This window comes from Caenorhabditis remanei, chromosome X (assembly GCF_010183535.1).
Source record: "Caenorhabditis remanei strain PX506 chromosome X, whole genome shotgun sequence".
In the NCBI taxonomy this organism is placed as follows: domain Eukaryota; kingdom Metazoa; phylum Nematoda; class Chromadorea; order Rhabditida; family Rhabditidae; genus Caenorhabditis; species Caenorhabditis remanei.
The window spans coordinates 10,730,325-10,750,343 of record NC_071333.1 but is presented as its reverse complement, the minus strand read 5'-3'; the positions used below and the strand labels follow the sequence as shown (position 1 = coordinate 10,750,343).

The window sequence follows — 20,019 nt, the reverse complement described above, 5'->3', positions numbered from 1 at the left end:
AAGTGATGCGCAGGAGAAAGAAAAGCCAAAGGGAAAGAAAGAATATCTCAAAAAGGACCACAACTCCACGGAGACTCGGCTTTCTCCACTAAAATCTGGCGCAAGAAAAGGAACAATGACGTTTGTGGAGGCATAGAATTTGGGTGTCCATGTCATGAGACACTAGTACGCAAATGAGTATGCTGTTGCAATTTTTATGGACAAATGGTTGAATGGATGAGCGAATATGCGAATTTATACCAATTAAAAATTGGGAATGAAAAATGAGTGGACGTATACAAGAATAAACGTAAACGAAGTAGATCAACCAACACATTGAAAAACGAGAATGCTGCAGGAACACTGCAGATGTTTTCGGAACTAAGTAAGTGCGCTCTAATAAGAACATTATAATGAGCAATGCAGTTTAATAGCCTATAATCAAAATTACCGAAACAATACTGCTTCTATGTATAAGAATGTGATGGTTGGAAAATACATAGATAGTCTTTGTAGTTTAAGCTTCAACTCATCGAAGTCTTAACTTTCAGATTACCAGGATAAAATTTTCTAGAAGTGTGGTACGATGCTTTTGAAAAATTATGGCATGATTTGTAAAAAAGTAAAAGTCATGATCTTTGATCCGAACATAAGGGCATTGACTGAACGGTACCTTTAAAAAAAAGATGATTTGGTGATAAGGGATGAAACGCAGAAGGAACAGAACAGAGATGCAATTATTCAACGCCTTGAGACACAATTCAGGTTTGAACGAAAAATTGATATAAAAAATATCTTCTCGGAGAGAAGACAACCAGTAATCGAAAGTTTGGAAATGTTACGCTGTGATGTTTTACTTTTTAAAATTTTCAATGTCTGTATAAAATTCTTACTTGTTCTTTGTTTTGCTTATGGATTTTCAGTTTTTGTGAATTTTCAGGGTTCATCAATGATCAGATCCAAGCCATGTGTCACACCTCTTCTCTTTGCTATCAACCAATCCCGTGTAATTTTTTCACTTGTTTCTAAACCATTCATAGATACCAGTGATATACAAGATTAGAAATAAAACTTGTTCAGGTTAACCTGGCTCTATCAGTTGTTTTTAATCATTGCGAGAATCCGGCATATTTGAATTATTGGCTCAACACGGAGCTTCGAATTCCGGCACGAGTTTGTGGTTGGGTGACTCATTCTGAGAAGATCATCGCAGTTTCAGGTACGGGTAATGTGCCGTATTGCTGATTGGCACCTTTACGATCGCGCTTTTCCCGGATGCATCATGGGATCCAAGGCTGTACTTGTTGAGTTCGAAAGTATCACCGGTTTTGATTTCATGATAACTCATATGGCTACGATTCAAACAGTGAGAAAAACAGTTCTGATAATGTTTGTGATATTTTTCACCGTTTCAGAGTGTCGCATTCACTACCAATATCCGGAATGACAATAACAACAATTTGTGAGCAGAGTAAGCAGTCAGCTGCAATTCAATTTTTTCCTTAACACAATTGTTAATAGCCTAAAGTACTTGAACTAACTGTCAATGTCTTTATATACTCTTATTTACTATTTTGAGCTTTTTACCACGGTTTGACAATTCAAATAATAAATTATGTAATACTTTCCGTTTTCCTGATGTTAAAATATGCTCCGAAAGCAGCGAACCACTTTTACTTTGTCGGTTAAAGTGAAGACACGAAGAAAATTCTTTTGATATGAACATGAGAGGGCCCCAACGATCGTTGAAAAAAGTCTCACACCAATCACTTTCCTGTCCGTCTTCTGGAAAAAACTGACAGTTCTACTTTGAAATCTGATTTCTAGTATGTACGTTTATCAGGATGATAAATGTTAAAAATGAGAGATTGACACAAGTCTTATCTATACCAATCTGTCAATATGGTTAATTTTCTTATTTCAAACCATTTCATGTCAATTTCGTGTTTCTGTATAAAAGGGGTGCCTGAAAGAGGAATAATCACTCTCGCAATGAAGTCGATCATCATTGCCTCTCTTGTCGCCTTGGCGATTGCCACTTCCCCGGCTTTCGACCGCATCTTCTCTCCAAAGAGCGAGTACGTCTACAAATTCGACGGACTGATCCTCTCTGGACTCCCAACTACCTCATCTGATGCCTCCCAAACCCGTATTTCCTGCCGTACTCGTATTCAAGCCATCGATGACCGTTACATTCACCTTCAATTGACTGATGTCATCTATTCTGCTTCCCACATTCCACAAACCGAGCAGTGGCCAAAGATGGAGTCTTTGGAGCAACGTGAGCTTTCTGATGAGCTCAAGGAGCTTCTTGAACTTCCATTCCGTGTCCAAATGAGAAATGGTCTCATCTCTGAGATTCAATTTTCTTCCGAAGATGCTGAGTGGTCCAAGAATAGCAAGAGATCCATCGTCAACCTTCTCTCACTCCACAGATCTGCTCCACTTGACGAGTTGAACCAAGAGGATAAGGGCATGGAGTCCGAGAAGGATTCCCGTTTCTTCAACGTTCACGAGAAGACCATGGAAGGAGATTGTGAAGTCGCTTACACCATCGTTCAAGAAGGAGAGAAGACCATCTACACCAAGTCTGTCAACTTCGACAAGTGTATCACTCGCCCAGAAACCGCTTACGGACTTCGTTCCGGATCTGAGTGCAAGGAATGCGAGAAGGAGGGACAATTCGTCAGACCACAAACCGTCTACACCTACACCTTCAAGAACGAGAAACTTGAGCAGTCCGAGGCTCATTCCGTCTACACCTTGAACGTTAACGGACAAGAAGTTATCAAGTCTGAGACTCGTTCAAAGATTGTCTTTGTTGAGGAGAAAAAATGGAACAAGGAGATTAAGAAGGTATTTTCTATTCAAAAATATAAATCAGACAAGTTGATTTCCAGGTTACTGGGCCAAAGGAAGATATTGTTTACTCCACCGGAGAAGAGATGCTCATTGAAAAATTCTGCCAAGAAGGAGACAAGGCTAACAAGAACCCATTCGAGGTCATTCCATCTGCACAGAAAATTGAACAAGTACAAGAGATTTTCCGTCTAATCCAAGAGCACGAGCAAAACACTCCAGAAACTGTTCACCTCATCGCCCGCGCTGTCCGCGTTTTCCGTATGTGCACTATTGATGAGCTCAAGAAGGTTCACTCCGCCATCTACACCCAGTCTGAGGAAAAGGTACTGTAACAAGACAATAAACTCATCATCTGTTCTTTTTTCAGATCCAATCACTCATTGAGAACAGTTTGGCTGTTGCTGGAACCAAGAACACCATCCAACATTTGATCCACCACATCCAGAAGAAGACTATCTCCCCATTGAGAGCTGCTGAACTTCTCAAGTCAATCCAAGAGACCCTTTTCTCAAGTGAACACATCGCTGATCTTCTCATCGAACTCGCCCAGTCCCCACTCGCTGAGGGATACGAGCCACTCCGTCAATCTGCTTGGCTTGCCGCCGGATCCGTTGTCCGCGGATTCGCTTCCAAGACTCAAGATCTTCCATTGGCCCGTCCAGCTACCCGTCAACTCAAGGAGAAGTACGTCCGCGTCTTCATGCAACACTTCCGCAGTGCTGAATCCACTTACGAGAAGGTTCTTGCTCTCAAGACTCTCGGAAACGCGGGAATCGACATGTCCGTCAACGAGCTCGTCCAACTCATCCAAGACCCACGTCAACCATTTGCTATCCGCACTGAAGCCGTTGAAGCCCTCCGTCTTCTCAAAGATGTTATGCCACGCAAGATCCAGAAAGTTCTTCTTCCAGTCTACAAGAACCGTCAAAACATGCCACAACTCCGTATGGCTGCCCTCTGGAGAATGATGGAAACTCTCCCAGAAGAGCCAGTTCTTGCACACATCGTCTCTCAAATGGAGAAGGAATCCAACCAACACGTTGCTTCTTTCACCTACAACGTCATCCGTCAGTTCGCTAGATCCACCAACCCATGCACTCAACCATTGACCGTCCGTTGCTCCAAAATTCTTCTCTTCACCCGTTACCAACCACAAGAACAAATTCTCTCCACCTACGCCCAACTCCCAATCTTCCAATCTGAGATGCTCTCCGGAGTTCAATTCGACTTTGCTACCATTTTCGAGAAGAACTCTTTCTTGCCAAAGGACATTTATGCTTCATTCGAGACTGTTCTTGGAGGAAACTGGAACAAATACTTCGCTCAAGTCGGATTCTCTCAACAAAACTTCGAACAAATCATCTTTAAGGCCCTCGAGAGACTTTCCCTCTACGGAAAACAGTTCGATGAACTCCGTTCCCGTCGTGTTCAATCCGGAATCCAAATGCTCCAAGATATTGTCAAGAAGATGAACATCCGCCCACGTGTCCAACGTACTGATGAACAATCTGCTCATGCTGTCTTCTACCTCCGCTACAAAGATATGGACTTCGTTGTTCTTCCACTTGACATGCAAACCATTGACAACCTCCTCGAGAAGTACGTCAGAAACGGAGAATTCGACATCAAGTCTGTTCTCGCTCTTTTGAACAATGACTCCACTTTTGAGCTTCATCGCGCCATCTATTTCTACGAGTCTGTGCGCAGAATCCCAACAACGATTGGATTGCCACTTACCATCTCCGGAAAGATGCCAACTGTTGTTTCCCTCACCGGAAAGGTCTCAGTTAAAATGCAAAAACTCGGAGCTCGTCTCACTCTTGATATTGTTCCATCTATGGCCTCTACCCACATTACTGAGATGCGTTTCTGGTCCCCCAGTCTTGACCACGGAGTCAAGTCTCTTCAATCCGCCCGTGTTCACACTCCATTGAGACTTGAGTTGAATGCTGAGCTCAAGAAGAACACCCTCGAGATCACCCACAAGTTCGTTGTCCCAGAGAACAAGAAGACCACTGTTGCCGTTCACACTCGCCCAGTCGCTTTCATTCGTGTCCAGAGAGATCAAGAAACTGAGTACACTGAAGCCGAGGAGAAGACTATCTCTCACCCACAATACCAATTGGCTTCCGAAGAGATTAACCGTGAATACGAAGTTCTCGGACTCAAGATCAACGCCCAAGGAAATGTCCTCTCTCAATGGTCCCTTCCAAAGGTTCTTATGACTGAGCAAGACTTCGAATACACTCTTGAGAACAAGAACCGTCCAGCTGAGTTTGTTGCCCGTTTCACTATCGGAACCTTGGAGAAGACTGATCTTTCTGAGATCAAATTCGACAAGATCTTCGAGAAGGAATTCGATATGGAGAACAATGAATCTGAGAAGCGCCGTCAATACTTTGACAAGATGATCCGTGAAATCCAATCTGAACAAGGATACAAGAACCTCATCTCCATGAAATTCGAGGCTCCACAACAAATGTACTGGAACCACGAACTCCGCACTGTCTGCGACCAATACGTCCGTATGTGCAAGATCGAGATGGACTGCCGTCGTTCCCCAATTGCCGAGGAGACCAAGGAATGGACTCTTCACACCGAACTTCTTGCTGTCCGCCCACAAATGCCATCTTCCCTCCGTCAACTCCGTGAGCAACCACACCGTGAGGTTCAACTTGCTCTCAACGCCAAGTGGGGATCATCCAAGAAGAGCGAGATCACTGTCAATGCTCAACTTGAACAATCCAAGGAACAGAAGAAATACGTCAGCAACATGGAACGCGAGTTCAACGGAATCCCAGAATACGAACTTTTGATCAAGGCTGCCCGTCTCAACCAAATCAATGTTGTCTCCGAGTACAAGCTCACCCAAGAGACTGAACACACCTTCTCCCGTCTCTTCGACCTTATCAAGGCTTACAACTTCTGGACTGTTTCGGAGAAACGTGTCGAGAATGAGGAACGTCGTGCTGTTCTCCAACTCACCGTTGAGCCACTTTCCCGCCAATACATCAACATGACCATCCAAACTCCACAACAACAAGTCGAACTCAAGAATGTCCGTATCCCACGTGTATTCCTTCCAACCATCGCTCGTCGTGCCATGTACCAACAAGTCTGGGAAAAGACCGGAGCTTCCTGCAAGGTTGATCAATCCGAGGTCTCCACCTTCGACAACGTCATCTACCGTGCCCCACTCACTACCTGCTTCTCCCTTGTTGCCAAGGACTGCTCTGAGCAACCAACTTTTGCTGTTCTCTCCAAGAAGATGAACAAGAACTCTGATGAACTCATCGTCAAGGTTGTCCGTCGTGAGGAAGAACTTGTTATCAAGAAGACTGAGGAGGAATTCGTCGTCAAGGTTGACGGAAAGAAGATCCAACAATCTGAATTTAAGCAATACGAGTGAGTTAAAAGTAAACTTCTTCCTAAATACGTTATTGTTATTACAGAATCGAAGTTCTCGGAGATAACCTGATTGTCATCCGTCTTCCACAAGGAGAAGTTCGTTTCGACGGATATACCATCAAGACCAACGTTCCTTCTGTTTCTTCCAAGAGCCAACTCTGCGGACTCTGCGGAAACAATGACGGAGAGAACGACAACGAATTCATGACCGCTGACAACTACGAGACTGAGGATGTTGAGGAATTCCACCGCTCTTTCCTTCTCAAGGACGAGGTTTGTACTGAATAGTTTTATTTTGATAGGAAAATGTTTATTTCAGGAGTGCGAAGTTGAGAATGACCGTCTTTCCGAGAAGAAGAACTACAGAAACAAGTGGAACAAAGAAGAGAAGAGACAAGAATCTCAATACGAGAGCAACGATGACGAGGAATCTGAAAACAGTAAGTTCGATTTCCTTTCTTACTCTCATCTGATAAGAACTTATTCCAGAGTCCGTCGAGAAGACCCTCATCAAGGAGTTCTCCAACCGCGTCTGCTTCTCCCTTGAGCCAGTCACAGAGTGCCGTCGTGGATTTGAATCCGAGAAGACTACCTCCAAGAAACTCCGCTTCACCTGTATGCCACGCCACAGCAAGAACGCCCGTCGTTTCATGAAGGAGGCCCGTGACCAGACCATCCTCGACTTGACTGATTTCCCAGTTTCCTACGTTGAGGCTGTCAAGATCCCAACTGCCTGCGTCGCTTATTAATTCATTCAATATCACTTTTTAGATTTTAGAAATTTTTCAATGAATGTTTCATTTGAACTATGTTATCAGAAATACAACATGCAGTTTGATTCTATCACCCAAGCTACAGAGAATGTATAGATCCTGTAAATTACTTAAACAAGTAGAAACAGGACTCCTCACGCAATACCTGACATTTCAGAAGGAATACCTTTTTCTCTGAGGCACTCAACCTCTCTCTAGGGACAGAGTAAGTGCGCTCCTTTGAAATAAACGCACATTTGAATTCTAAACCAGTATTTATCATAGTTTCCTTCATGAGTCGATGATGCCGTCCCACCGCTGTTGTAAAGATATAAGACAACCTTTCGTGCCAAAACATCATTTTTATGACCAACCAAAACAATTTCCACATCTAAAAACTACGAAGCACAAAACTAAGAATCCACATCTTTAAATTTGAAACATATAAGAAACTTCAATAGTTCTTTCAGAAAAAATTTAATAACCTTATGTGCATTTTCAAAAATCGAAATATCTCAAAACGGTCTTCCTGATTTTTGATTCTTTTAATTGGACCTAATAGAAAAAAAAAAGTGAATATGAATACGATTTGAAATTCGATGGCTTCTAGACGGATTTTTTTGAGAAAAGTGGAAAAATTTACTTGAACGGTTTCAGGGGTGTCTGAGAGCTGAAAATTTGTGTAGAGAGTGTCAGAAACACCCCTGACATGTTCCGAAAGTTTCATGAAGTAATCGCAATAATTGAAATTTTTATGCATTTTTTGGTGAAAAATCAATTATGGTGACATCGAATTGAAACAACTTTTGAGAGACGATGCGTGTTCGAATTGAAACAACTTTTCGCAACTGTGCCAAGAGGAATCCTCATCTTACAGACAACGCCTCTTAAGAAACTTCAATAGTTTTTTCAGTGTTCATCTTTAATAAATTGATATTGTTTCATTGAAATTCTAATAAATTGTTGGAAAGAACTACTGATTACAGCTGACAATTTGAAATAAGGGGTACGCTGAAAGTCGTTAATGGCTCGAGACTACAGCACACCAGTTTGACGTAATGTTTTGCTTGGGGCCCATTCTCCAAGGGTACAACGGATTGAGGGTACGATGACTCTTAGGGTACCATGACTCAGAGGATACTATACTTTTAGGGTACAACGAGTAAGTTGCTCTTAGGGTACAACATATTGTTGACTCAAAGGGTACAACGAGCTGAATACTCAAAGGGTACAACGAAATTTTTGATCACAACTGAACTTTGTAAAGTTTCATTATTCAAAATGTATGATGTTCCACAGAATAATAGTCCCACTGTGGAACGTTGATTCAAAATTTATATATTTCATAAAAGTAACAATCGAGTTTAGTTATTTAAGAGATCAGACTGGCTCAAGCACAAGCCACCAGGGGGTACGTTTCAGCCTAACTGATCCGTTCTGACTGATTTTTTGATATGTTTTCCCCCTGGGTATTCTGAGAACTTTATGTCATACACCATTTGGCTAAGTCCCCTTTGCTGACGAAAATCAAAAATATTCTTGATTTGAGTTATTCAGAGCTAGAAAAGCACTCACGCAACATTGCAGCCTGTTCTGACCATGTTTCAGTAAGTTACAGGCACTACAAAAATTGACCCTCATTTTTTTGTTAGATCTATCGTAGCTTTCCCAATTTCGACTAAAAAACTCAAACACTTTGGGAGCATAGTGCAACATACTCAAAAAATACACATTTTTTCTGTGGTATTGTCCAAACTTGGCCTCCGTTCGTACGTGAAAGCTTCACTGGGTTACGATGGCGAGATGTTCTGGCGCATGAAACAGAATCTTTATAAAGAAATTTCCTAGTCATTTTTACCATGGAACTGGGTACGTTGAAACTCATATGGACCTACCCACGATGAAAACTTGCCTATTCACCTACGCAAAATAATGCATTTTTATGGCACAAAAATGCAAAAAACGCATGAAATTGCATTCGTGAATAGAATTAAATTGCATTAAACAGTACAAGTTTTCTTCGTGGGTCGGTCCAATAAAAACGTTCGTTTTTTTTAATCGTAACCACCTATACACTGAAATTTGGGGAAGGTATTTACATTTTCGAATAACCAACACAAATACATATCTTATCATCTAAAATTTACTTCGGCCTACCGTACGCCGACCAGCCGAAACATCTAAAAAACATTGATAAAAACATGGTAAAATGTACAAAATAAAACTGGCAATTCATTTCTAAAAATATTTTGATCCTAAAGTTCTCAGAATACCCAGGGTGAAAACATATCAAAAAATCAGTCAGAACGGATCAGTTAGGCTGAAACGTAACATGACCTGGTGGCTTGTGCTTGACCCAGTCTGATAATATCTCTTAAATAACTAAACTCGATTGTTACTTTTATGAAATATATAAATTTTGGACCAACGTTCCACAGTGGGACTATTATTCTGTGGAACATCATACATTTTGAATAATGAAACTTTACAAAGTTCAGTTGTGATCAAAAATTTCGTTGTACCCTTTGAGTATCCAGCTCGTTTTACCCTTTGAGTCAACAATCTGTTGTAACCTAAGAGCAACTTACTCGTTGTACCCTAAAAGTATAGTACCCTCTGAGTCATGGCACCCGAAGAGTAAGTTTTTCCTCGTTGAACCCTATTTCGTTGTACAGAATTTTAAATACACGGACTGAAGTCAAAGTTTCAGGACATCAGCGCGTCAAATATAGATATGCTTTCCAGTACCCTCTTCACAAATGAAAGTTAGAAAATAATTAAGAATTATATTATTTAGTGGAAAACAGTTCATTTTGTTCATCTGACATCAGCACCACGTTTTCTACAATCAAGTCGACTAAATGATGGACGTTATTCATTAGTTCTGCCCGACAACCCAATCGCGTAATTGTCAATCATAACGTCAATTGTTTCAAATGATTGAAATGAGTGCTCTTGGTAAATGCTCTGACTGTCTGCGTCTGCTTTGAATTTTTTCCGATTAGTTGCTCCGCACTAACTTTAGTATTTGTATACCAAGATGACTATGTGAGCTGTTGTCAACCCTTTTTTTCTGATTATTTTAAAATTCAAATTATTGCTTTATATATTTTATTTACTAGTTTTTATGGGTTCTGTGAATCTCTCGATTGGAATCCATTTCGAAGAGGTAAGCCTTTTTAAAGATTTTTGTACATTGTTGACTTGTATTTGGAAACGGTAATGAAATTCGCGACGATCTAAGTACATATACGTTATTTTTCCCATAGTGTTTATTTATTTTAGACTTAAAAGTCACAAATGCAGGTCTAGCAACATGTTTTGATATCAAAGAAACTTTTTGTTGATGTGTAGGTCTGAGGAAACTTATTTCAACACTTTCCTTTCTACATTGAAGAAGGCCCCACCTGACCACTTATCAATTATCGGGGTGCTTCAGCGCTAACGATTTTTGAATATTTACAATCTGGGCACTTCTTTTTCCTTGAGAGCCGGAAGTCTCTGATTTCACTCTGTTCGCAAATTGAACGTCATGAAATACTGATAAAATATACATTTTTGGTTAGGAAATGTTACTCGTGCAAGAAAGAGAAGAAGAGAGGGCAGCTGATCGGATTGAAGGAGTGGGAGAAATCAAAAAGACAGCTTCTACTCTCTCTTTTTCTCTCTCCCTTCTATCTGATAAACAAAAAGAAACATAACTTATCGTAGGAGTTGGAGACGCAGAGAAAGTTTCTGAAACAACACAGTTCTCGAGCACTGTTCCATTATCAACAAAAATGATGATCTCTTGAATTACGCTAGTGCAGTATCCCATCAGAAACAATGACTTTTGAATTCGGCTCGTTAAGAGCTTTTCCGGAAGTACACTCAAGTTTGAGAAAAACCCTTTATGAACAAATGTTTTTAGGTGTGAACATTTTTAAAGACAGGCTCCATCTTTTTCGAGTTTATTTCTAATATCTCAGTCACAAAATCAGTTTTATGTCCTTCTCAAATGGAATGTATGTATTTTGACTGCCTCACATGAGTTCAAGTTGCATATTCACAGGTTCTTCATTTAGGCATTTGAGTCAGTTGTCACTATGGAATGGAGCCTGTCATTTGCACCCGGAAACTGATGACGCATGTCTAAGAACAAAAGACATTGTGAAACAGACTCTGCAACAGATTGGTACTAAATTTTTCCCACCACAATATGAGGAAAATGTACCACGCGTTGTAGGCTGTAGCCACATTTTGCAGATCTGTCCTGGCAAGTGAGTCATTACTAGCACTATTATTTTTTTAACGAACATTTCAGATCGTTAAATGGGACGCAACTCGCACCAACAGAGCGGTCTTGCTCGACTTGCTCAACAGTGTGGAGTACTTTCCTGAAAGTAAGCATTTAAACTCACTACGTCATTCATTTTCTTTTTTATCAGTTGATTTTTCAGATTGTTCAAACCCCAATTCAAAAGCTGAATGAGAATGCAGCCAGTTTTTTTTGCAAAAAGCAGGATGACATCTGCAAACAATCGTTTTCTGTTGTTATATCTCTAATGGGACCATTAAACGATATCTTCAAAGACCCGGTTTGTTCTCACTGCATCCAGTATAATGTATATCTTCAACATTTACAGAGTCTCATCAACGAAGTTTGCGAAACAAAGATGGAATGTGTCAAGTGAATGGACTTTCAACTTTATTCTGTTCTTTTTTTTAAATTGGAATTCCAGAAATGTTAATAAATGTTAAGCAAATCAATGTTTCCGGTGAATACACGCAAAATGAAAGGCAAATCAAAGCGATATCTTGTATCAAAAATCACGTTAAAAAGCATTATTCCTCCCCATTCGAGTCGGGACAATAGGTGTTCCTGTTTCAGTATCAATCGAATGAAAAAACATATAGACCTTCGCCCATGGTACAAAGTTGTTTGTTTATCTCTAAAAGAAACTACCAACAGGATCCGAGAAGATTTCAGAGTAAATACCAATACATGTTAATCGAATTTTCAGCTTGCGACTTATATCCAGAACAAAATGAACAACACCATTTTTCAGAGCTTTAAGTGCAGCGTCGGATGCAAAAATCGACAGAATTATGGTTTTCGGCAGAAAACGACACAAGTTGACAAAAAAATAGGAACGATTAATTAGACTACAGTGTCTATCACTGAAGTTAAAGGGGGACTGCGGTATTCCACAAATTGAGATTTTTTGATATGAATCGACTCAGAGTTTTGTGGAAAAGAGAAAAGTCTCTTGGAGCCAGATCCGAAAATCTGTCTAAAACAAGTTATGAGGCCTCAAAGTGTCAAAAAAGACTCTCTCGCATGGAATTTTTCATTATATTTCAACGTAAAGTTTTCTCGCCGTGCACGTGAAAAAATGTTGAAATATAATGAAAAATTCCAGGCGAGAGGCCCTTTTTTGATACTTTGAGGCCTCATAACTTGTTTTAGACAGATTTTCGGATCTGGCTCCAAGAAACTTTTCTCTTTTCCGCAAAATTCTGAGTCGATTCATATATATATATATATATATATATATTCCGAAGTCGTTGTTGTATTCCTCTAAAAAAATCTTCTAATCATCACCGAGCTACCTTGACTGATCTTTTACTCCCTTTCCTCTCTACCGCCAGTGTCTTTTCTAAATTTCTTGGCTCCGTCAGCAACTTGTTGATCACAATGTTTTCTTCTTGTTTGACACTGGTAGCAGACACATATTTATTATCAACGTATCATCCTCCCTCTATCAATATGTCATTTATTCTCAATGTGTGATTAATCTATTTGGCTGTTTTGTTTTCTATTTGACTGACCGCCTCCTTGTATCATTTTTACATGTGGTTCGCGCTTCGTGGATTGCGAAACAAAAAAAAACCACGCCACTAAAACCATGGTTTTTTTCATTCGATTGTTACTGAAACAATAAAACCTATCATCCCGACTCGAATAAAAAGAAATAATACCTTTTAACGGGAATTATTATTTATTCTGAAATATTGGATTTCAATTAGAAAAAACAACTAAATATAGTTGAAAGTCGAGCAGCAATATTCACTTTTTTCCCCAAAATTCCCGACGGTGACGGAAACCTACACAGTCAAACGATCCTCCTCGAGAAATATGCGGCCGAGTGAAGAGAGCCCTTTTGCATCCCCTTCATTTTTCCTCATTTTTCAGAGAAGTATTCCAAATAGTGAAAGCCATAAATCTGCATAATTTTTCGCACTTTTTCGAATAAAAATCATTCCTATATATAAAAGATCTTATATATAAAAGACAAGTGGCGTTTGTCTGAGGCGCTGTCCACAACGGTTTTTGAATGGTAGAGGAACTGGGGGGTTCTGGAAAAACACATCCGACACCAGTTTCACATTTCTGGCTCATCCACTCTGGATTCCGGTATTCCTACCTCGTCTTATCTTATCGTCTGGAACTACTTTCAATCTATTCCATAAAACACCGTAAAGTTAAAACTCAATTAGTCCTTCTTTTGAAACGTATTTCTGGCGCATCTCATTTTCTTGCCCTCACTTCCTTTATAAGATAGTCTTGATAAGACTGTCAAGCAAATTGGACATCTATAAACGGTCCGTGTGCGAATGAGAGATACGAGTCGTGCGCGAAATACCTATCGCGAGAAGCGTTGTTACGGATCCGTAAAGACTCCGCACAAGATTCGCATCCGTAACGCGTCTACTCGCGAATAACCTTGATTGCCTCTATTTGAGCGTGTCTTGAGTGCGACAGAAGGATACTATTACTTGCATAATCAGGTCTGTTGTGAGCGAGAAATAGGTCAATCAAATCATGCCTTTTTCTCCCTCTTCTTGTCATCTTCCTACTAATGGAATAGTTATATTTCTAAAATTGAATAGTTCCGTGCAACTCTTCTTCCTATGTAAATTGTTTCCTTTCTAAATCGTTTGTGAACCAGCAAACTGTTTCTCCGTCAATCTCCCCGTTTGGAATGTAATTGTTACCAAAGTTATTATCTTCCTATTTCCTTCCCAATTCAAAACTCTGCCTGACTCCGCCATCACCAATTTTGCATTTTTCAGAAAATGCCGACAATGAGATTCGGACAAATGTCACAAGCGTTTTATATATAAGAGTAATTTTTTTTGAAAAACCCGCGAATAATTGTTCAGATTCATCACTTTCACAATTTGGAAAAATAATTGCCGAAAAAATGAAGAAAAATGAGAGGGGATGCCAGCTCGCTCTCTTGACTCGGGCGTGTACTTCTCGAGAAGGATTTGACGGTGTAGGTGTCTGTCAAAGAATGTATAGAAAAATTACCGTATCGGAAGAGCGATTGACTGCATAGATTTCCGGAACCGGCTTGCCGGACAAAAGTGTTTTCGATTCAGTGATTGACCTGTCCTTTCCTTCTTTCTACACACTTTCTCGGCCTCGTTATATTTAAAAACTGAATTTTCAGTGGATTTTTAGAAATATTTTGTCTCGGAAAACACGTTCATGTAGTCGAAACATACTCTGTTTGTTGTTTTCACCAATTTTTAGTCATTCTTTTTTTTTCAAAACTGAAATAGGATGTTTGCCATTTTCGAATTTTCACTCATCTGGAATGTACACTGTTGCAGAACTTCGAGGCGTGTATCTCAGTACACCGAGCATGTATCATGCTAAAACTTTTTGTCAAAGGCAACCAAATTTTCTTCAATACAAATTACTGTGGATTCGCAAAAATTTTCATTTTTTGAAAAGTTATACTCGGGAAAATGTTTAGCGCATTGTATTCTGCCACAAATTGATTTGCGGTCAAAAATTCAGCCCGTGATTTTGTTAAAATTGTTTTCCCGAACTACCAAAGTCTTTTTTCAAGCACATTTCTTTTCTCAATTTAAACTTTTTTCTTTTCCATTCATTGACAAACGCAGAATATATTCAGATTATTTCATGACGACTACACTCCTCATCTATTTCTGCCTAGTCATCAGACTGCATGCAGGTTAATCATTAGCAGTGAACTTCTCCCACCAACGTGTTTTTTTCAGAATATTCCAACACCTCAACAACTTCCACCTCTTTTTCTCTTGAAGGCGAATATTCCAAAATCTCCACAACATGCTTCAGCTCAAGAGACTACGAACTGCTTTTAGGAGACTTCATAAAACATACCTACGCACGCTCGTTTTCTAGTACTCTGCTCGAATATAGTGTGACGACTATTGGGCTTGCTGAGTTAAGGAAAGCGCTCAATTTCGGTCCTGTTCGCCCATGGACACATTATAAGTATGAGAAACCTACTAAACAGGAACTGGAATCAGCAACCAGTTTAGAGGACTATTACAACTTAATTGAACCGATCGCTCCTATTCAAAGTCTTGACAGTCTTTTCTTCTTCGAGAAGACTATCAATATAGCGGTTGATTATTTGGATAAAAGACTACCCTCGATTCGCAACATTTTTAGACGGAGATTTGAAGAAAAGTCTAAAGGAACGAAGAACGATCGAAAATTAGTTGATATCATGATAGATGAATGGAGGAAGATGGTTGGAAGGATACTGGAGGTAATTGACGAAATGCGGGAGAACGATACAAAATGTTGGGATTGAAAGAAATTGATATTGATGTTGATTTTATAAAAACAGTGTTCATTCACTGTTTTCATTGATTGTCTTTGATTATGTATATCAAAGTTTATTTGAATGAATTCATACACTATGTTCGTTTTCTTCGTTCCTCAAATTTCCATCTGAAAATTTTCAATTTTAGCCAAAGTCTCTACAAATATACCTAAGGTCTTTCTTTTTTAAGTTTCCGTCACTGTGATTTTTTTCTTATTTTCAACGGAGACAAATTTACACACAGAAAAGAGGGCGAGCTGAGGAAAAAAAAGAATTGAATGTCTATTGAGAGCGTTGGTAGAAACCTGATACTTGCCTGTTGACTGAAACCGTCCGAACTTCTGTAAAAATGATCCTTATGTCGATTTTCAGATCAAACAAGCTGTTTTGACTCAAATCCTGTGAAAATATTAATCTCGTTCATTTTTCAATGAACAGGTGTCAAATTCTGACCGGTGATGCAATAAATGACAAAAAATACACAGTTTTGAGACCATGAAAATAGTTTGAAAGAAAATATGGTTGGTTTCTTTCCTGAAATCGATAATGGCACTCCAATGCTAGTTGGGATGATGCGCTCGGATTCGTAGATGAAGAGAGTGCGATGAATCTCAAAAGTGTAGTCATTGTTCAAAAAAGCGAGAACAGACTTGATGCCGAATTCTCCGTTTCTGACGTACTTCTCGAGAAGGTTGTCAATGGTTTGCAGGTCAAGTGAAAATACAACAAAGTCCATATCCTTGTAGCGGAGGTAGAAGACAGTGTGAGCAGATTGCTCATCAGTACGTTGGACACGTGGGCGGATGTTCATCTTCTTGACAATATCTCGGAGCATCTGGATTTCGGATTGAACACGACGGGAACGGAGTTCATCGGATTGTTTTCCGTAGAGGGAAAGTCTCTCGTGGGTTTTGACGATGACTTGTTCGAAGTTTTGTTGAGAGAATCCGAGAAAGAGTTCTTCTCGAAAATGGAACCAAAGTCGAATCGAACTCCGTAGAAATTCAACAGATCCGTCTGTCTGTTTATGTGTTGCACGCCATAACTCCGTCCGCAGTGGGCCGATTTCTATGAAACCTGGATAGATGGAGTGGAAATTTGACTTAGTTAACTTGGCCTGTAGGCCTATGCTTGTGCCAGTCACTTACGAATAAATCCGCATGATAAGTTGTCTCCGATCCCATAAGTCGCAATTCACCTAAGGCATGGTTGAAAATCGGAGGGCGCTATCTACTGCACTCCAGTTCTGTTTTGCCCGCTGACTCACTTTCTTTTCTCGTTCCATAACCGTTGCGGACAGCGCCTCTGACAAACACTACTTGTATTTTGTATATAAGAATTATATGTATGTATGAATATTCAGTTATTTGTGTCCCAAACATTTCTCTCGCACAATTTTGAAAGGAGCATAGGCATACTTATCAATGCTTAGTGCGGGACTTAAGCGCTCTGCTGATAAGCCCACTTTTTTTCAAATTGCGGAAGGAATAAATAATTAATGGCAGGTGTTTAAAGTTACACTATCTATTCGAATTTTCATGTATTTGAAGAAAAATAAACTATTTTCATGGACTCAAAGCTGTAGAGACTTTGGCTGAAATTGAAAATTTTGAGATGAAAATTTGAGGAACGAAAAAAACGGACATAGTGTATGAATTCATTCAAATAAATTTTGATATACATAATGAGAGATAATCAATGAAAACAGTGAATGGACACTGTTTTTAGAAAATCCACATCAATCTCAATTTCATTCAATCCCAACATTTTTCATCGTTCTTCTGCATATTGCGGATTACATCCACAACTCTTCCAACCATCTCGTTCCATTCTTCTATCATGATATCAACTAATTTTCGATCGTTCTTCGTTCCTTTAGACTTTTCTTCAAATCTCCGTCTAAAAATCTTGCGAATCGAGGGTAGCCTCTTATCCAAATAATCAACGGCTGTATTGATATTCTTCTCGAATAAGAAAAGACTGTCAAGACTTTGAATAGGATAGGTCGGTTCAATTAGGTTGTAATAGTCCTCTGAACTGGTTGCTGATTCCAGTTCCTGTTTAGTAGGTTTCTCATACTTAAAATGTGTCCATGGGCGAACAGGCCCAAAAGCGAGTGCTTTCCTTAACTCCGCAAGGCCAATAGTTACCACACTATATTCGAGCAGAGTACTAGAAAACGAGCGTGCGTAGGTATGTTTTATGAAGTCTCCTGATAGCAGTTCGTAGTCTCTTGAGCTGAAGCATGTTGTGGAGATTTTGGAATACTCGTCTTCAAAAGAAAAGGAGGTGGTTGAGGTGTTGGAATTTTCTGAAAAAAACACGTTGATGGGAGAAGTTCACTGCTAATAATTAACCTGCATGCAGTCTGATGGCTAGGCAGAAATAGATGAGCAGTATAGTCGTCATAAATAACCTGAATATATTCTGCGTTTTTCATCGAATGGAAGAGAAAAAAGTGGAAACTGAGAAATGAACTGTGCTTGAAGAAGGACTTTCGTAAATCGGAAAAACAATTTTAACAAAATCACGGGTTAAATTTTTGACCGAATATCAATATTTGGCAGAATACAGTGCGCGAAACTTTTTCCCTAGTATAACTTTTCAAAAATGAAAATTTTGCTAATCCACTGTAATTTGTATTGAAGAAAATTTGGTTTCCTCTGACAAAAAGTTTTAGCATGATACATGTTCGGTGTACTGAGATACACGTCTCGAAGTTCTGCAACAGTGCACATTTCAGATGAGTGAAAATTCGAAGATGGCAAACATGCAATTTCAGTTTTGAATAAGAAAGATTGACTGAAAATTGGTAAAAACAACAAACTGAGTATGTTTCGACTGTATGAAATTGTTTTCCGAGACAAAATATTTCTAAAAATCCACTGAAAATTCAGTTTTTAAATATAACGAGGCCGAGAAAGTGTGTAGAAAGAAGGAAAAGACAGGTGAATCACTGAATCGATTACACTTCGACCCTATTTTGTCCGGCAAGACGGTTCCGGATTTCTACGCAGTCAAACGCTCTTCCGATACGATAATTTTTCTATACATTTCCCGACTGTGACAGAAACCTACACCGTCGGATCATTCTCGAGAAGTACATGCCGGAGTCAAGGGAACGCGCTGGCATCACCTCTCATTTTTCTTCATATTTTCGGCAATTTTTTTTCCAAATTGTGAAAGTGATGAATCTGAACAATTATTCGCGGGTTTTTCAAAAACATTTGTCCGAATCTCAGTGTCGGCATTTTCTGAGTAATGAGAAACGGGTGATGGCGGAGTCAGGCAGAGTTCCGAATTGGGAAGGGGATAGGAAGATATTAATTTTGGTAACAATTACATTCCAAACTGGGAGAATGACGAGAGAAAAGTTTGCTGGTTTACCAACGATTTAGAGAGGAAACAATTTGCATAGGGAGAACCGTTGGACGGAACTATTCAATTTTAGATATACAACTATTTCGTTAGTAGAAATATAACTATTCCATTAGTAGGAAAATGACAAGAAGAGGGAGAAAAAGACATGATTTGATTGACCTATTTCTCGCTCACAACAGACCTGATTATGCAAGTAATAGTATCCTTCTGTCGCACTCAAGACACGCTCAAATAGAGACAATCAAGGTTATTCGCGAGTAGACGCGTTACAGATGCGAATCTTGCGCGGAGTCTTTACGGATCCGTAACAACGCTTCTCGCGATAGGTATTTCGCGCTCGACTTGTATCTCTCATTCGCACACGGACCGTTTATAGATGTCCAATTTGCTTGACAGTCTTATAAAGGAAGTGAGGGCGAGAAAATGAGATGCGTCAGAAATACGTTTCAACAGTAGGACTAATTGAGTTTTGACTCTACGGTGTTTTATGGAATATTTCGCGAGATCACTATCAACGCTCAACTTGAACAATCCAAGGAACAGAAGAAATACGTCCGCAACATGGAACGCGAGTTCACCTTTTCAAGTTTCTTCCTTAGTTAGACGGTGGCGATTGAGTCAAGTTGTTACTTTCATTGTCAGCCTTCCACTTAGGTAGCTCGCGGCGGAAACAATCATAACAGGAATATGAGAAAATGGCTCCGAGACATTTCACAACTGGGACATTTCGCAGATAACGTCCGTATCGCAACTGCTACATTACTTACGACGTTTTACTTACTTACTTACTTACTTAGTCAATTCGTTCTTCGCTCATTGGGTGTGGCCGCGGATCACAACTATCCATTTGTTTCGATCTTTGGCGATTGTGCTCCAAGGCTCGATCAGTTGAGTTCCTTGACGCCCTGAGATTTATTTTCTTAGGGAGTCGGCCTATCGCATCGGCGGTCTTCCAACTGGTCTCTTCTCGTTTTCTAGGAATCCATTCTTGTAGTAACGTTGTCTACCGATTATCGTTTCTTCTCATAACATGTCCAGCCAATCCT

At 39.7% G+C, this 20,019-nt stretch overlaps 7 protein-coding genes across 7 annotated transcripts; 3 read left to right on the top strand and 4 right to left on the bottom strand.

Moving 5' to 3' along the window:
• Positions 1–928: 928 nt before the first annotated feature.
• GCK72_024125 (uncharacterized protein) lies at positions 929–1,445 on the top strand (the record flags this gene model as incomplete). The annotated part of the gene is made up of 4 exons (XM_003117870.2): positions 929–985; positions 1,060–1,152; positions 1,199–1,345; positions 1,395–1,445. 4 exons carry the CDS (start codon positions 929–931, stop codon positions 1,443–1,445), a joined length of 348 nt encoding a protein of 115 aa, XP_003117918.2.
• A 661-nt stretch (positions 1,446–2,106) lies between these two features.
• On the bottom strand, positions 2,107–2,730 carry GCK72_024124 (uncharacterized protein; the record flags this gene model as incomplete). Its single annotated transcript, XM_053735736.1, has 2 exons — positions 2,107–2,359; positions 2,408–2,730. 2 exons carry the CDS (start codon positions 2,728–2,730, stop codon positions 2,107–2,109), a joined length of 576 nt encoding a protein of 191 aa, XP_053579302.1.
• Positions 2,731–3,349: 619 nt separating this feature from the next.
• On the bottom strand, positions 3,350–4,516 carry GCK72_024123 (uncharacterized protein; the record flags this gene model as incomplete). Its single annotated transcript, XM_053735735.1, has 2 exons — positions 3,350–4,118; positions 4,224–4,516. The coding sequence occupies 2 exons, from the start codon at positions 4,514–4,516 to the stop codon at positions 3,350–3,352; spliced, it is 1,062 nt and encodes a 353-aa protein (XP_053579301.1).
• Positions 4,517–4,624: 108 nt separating this feature from the next.
• GCK72_024122 (uncharacterized protein) lies at positions 4,625–7,174 on the bottom strand (the record flags this gene model as incomplete). Its single annotated transcript, XM_053735734.1, has 5 exons — positions 4,625–5,521; positions 5,606–6,227; positions 6,278–6,529; positions 6,730–6,982; positions 7,168–7,174. 5 exons carry the CDS (start codon positions 7,172–7,174, stop codon positions 4,625–4,627), a joined length of 2,031 nt encoding a protein of 676 aa, XP_053579300.1.
• Positions 7,175–11,027: 3,853 nt separating this feature from the next.
• GCK72_024121 (uncharacterized protein) lies at positions 11,028–11,674 on the top strand (the record flags this gene model as incomplete). The annotated part of the gene is made up of 4 exons (XM_053735733.1): positions 11,028–11,260; positions 11,305–11,383; positions 11,441–11,578; positions 11,627–11,674. The coding sequence occupies 4 exons, from the start codon at positions 11,028–11,030 to the stop codon at positions 11,672–11,674; spliced, it is 498 nt and encodes a 165-aa protein (XP_053579299.1).
• A 3,245-nt stretch (positions 11,675–14,919) lies between these two features.
• GCK72_024120 (uncharacterized protein) lies at positions 14,920–15,580 on the top strand (the record flags this gene model as incomplete). The annotated part of the gene is made up of 2 exons (XM_053735732.1): positions 14,920–14,971; positions 15,018–15,580. The coding sequence occupies 2 exons, from the start codon at positions 14,920–14,922 to the stop codon at positions 15,578–15,580; spliced, it is 615 nt and encodes a 204-aa protein (XP_053579298.1).
• A 439-nt stretch (positions 15,581–16,019) lies between these two features.
• On the bottom strand, positions 16,020–18,001 carry GCK72_024119 (uncharacterized protein; the record flags this gene model as incomplete). Its single annotated transcript, XM_053735731.1, has 3 exons — positions 16,020–16,669; positions 17,358–17,903; positions 17,950–18,001. 3 exons carry the CDS (start codon positions 17,999–18,001, stop codon positions 16,020–16,022), a joined length of 1,248 nt encoding a protein of 415 aa, XP_053579297.1.
• Positions 18,002–20,019: the final 2,018 nt, after the last annotated feature.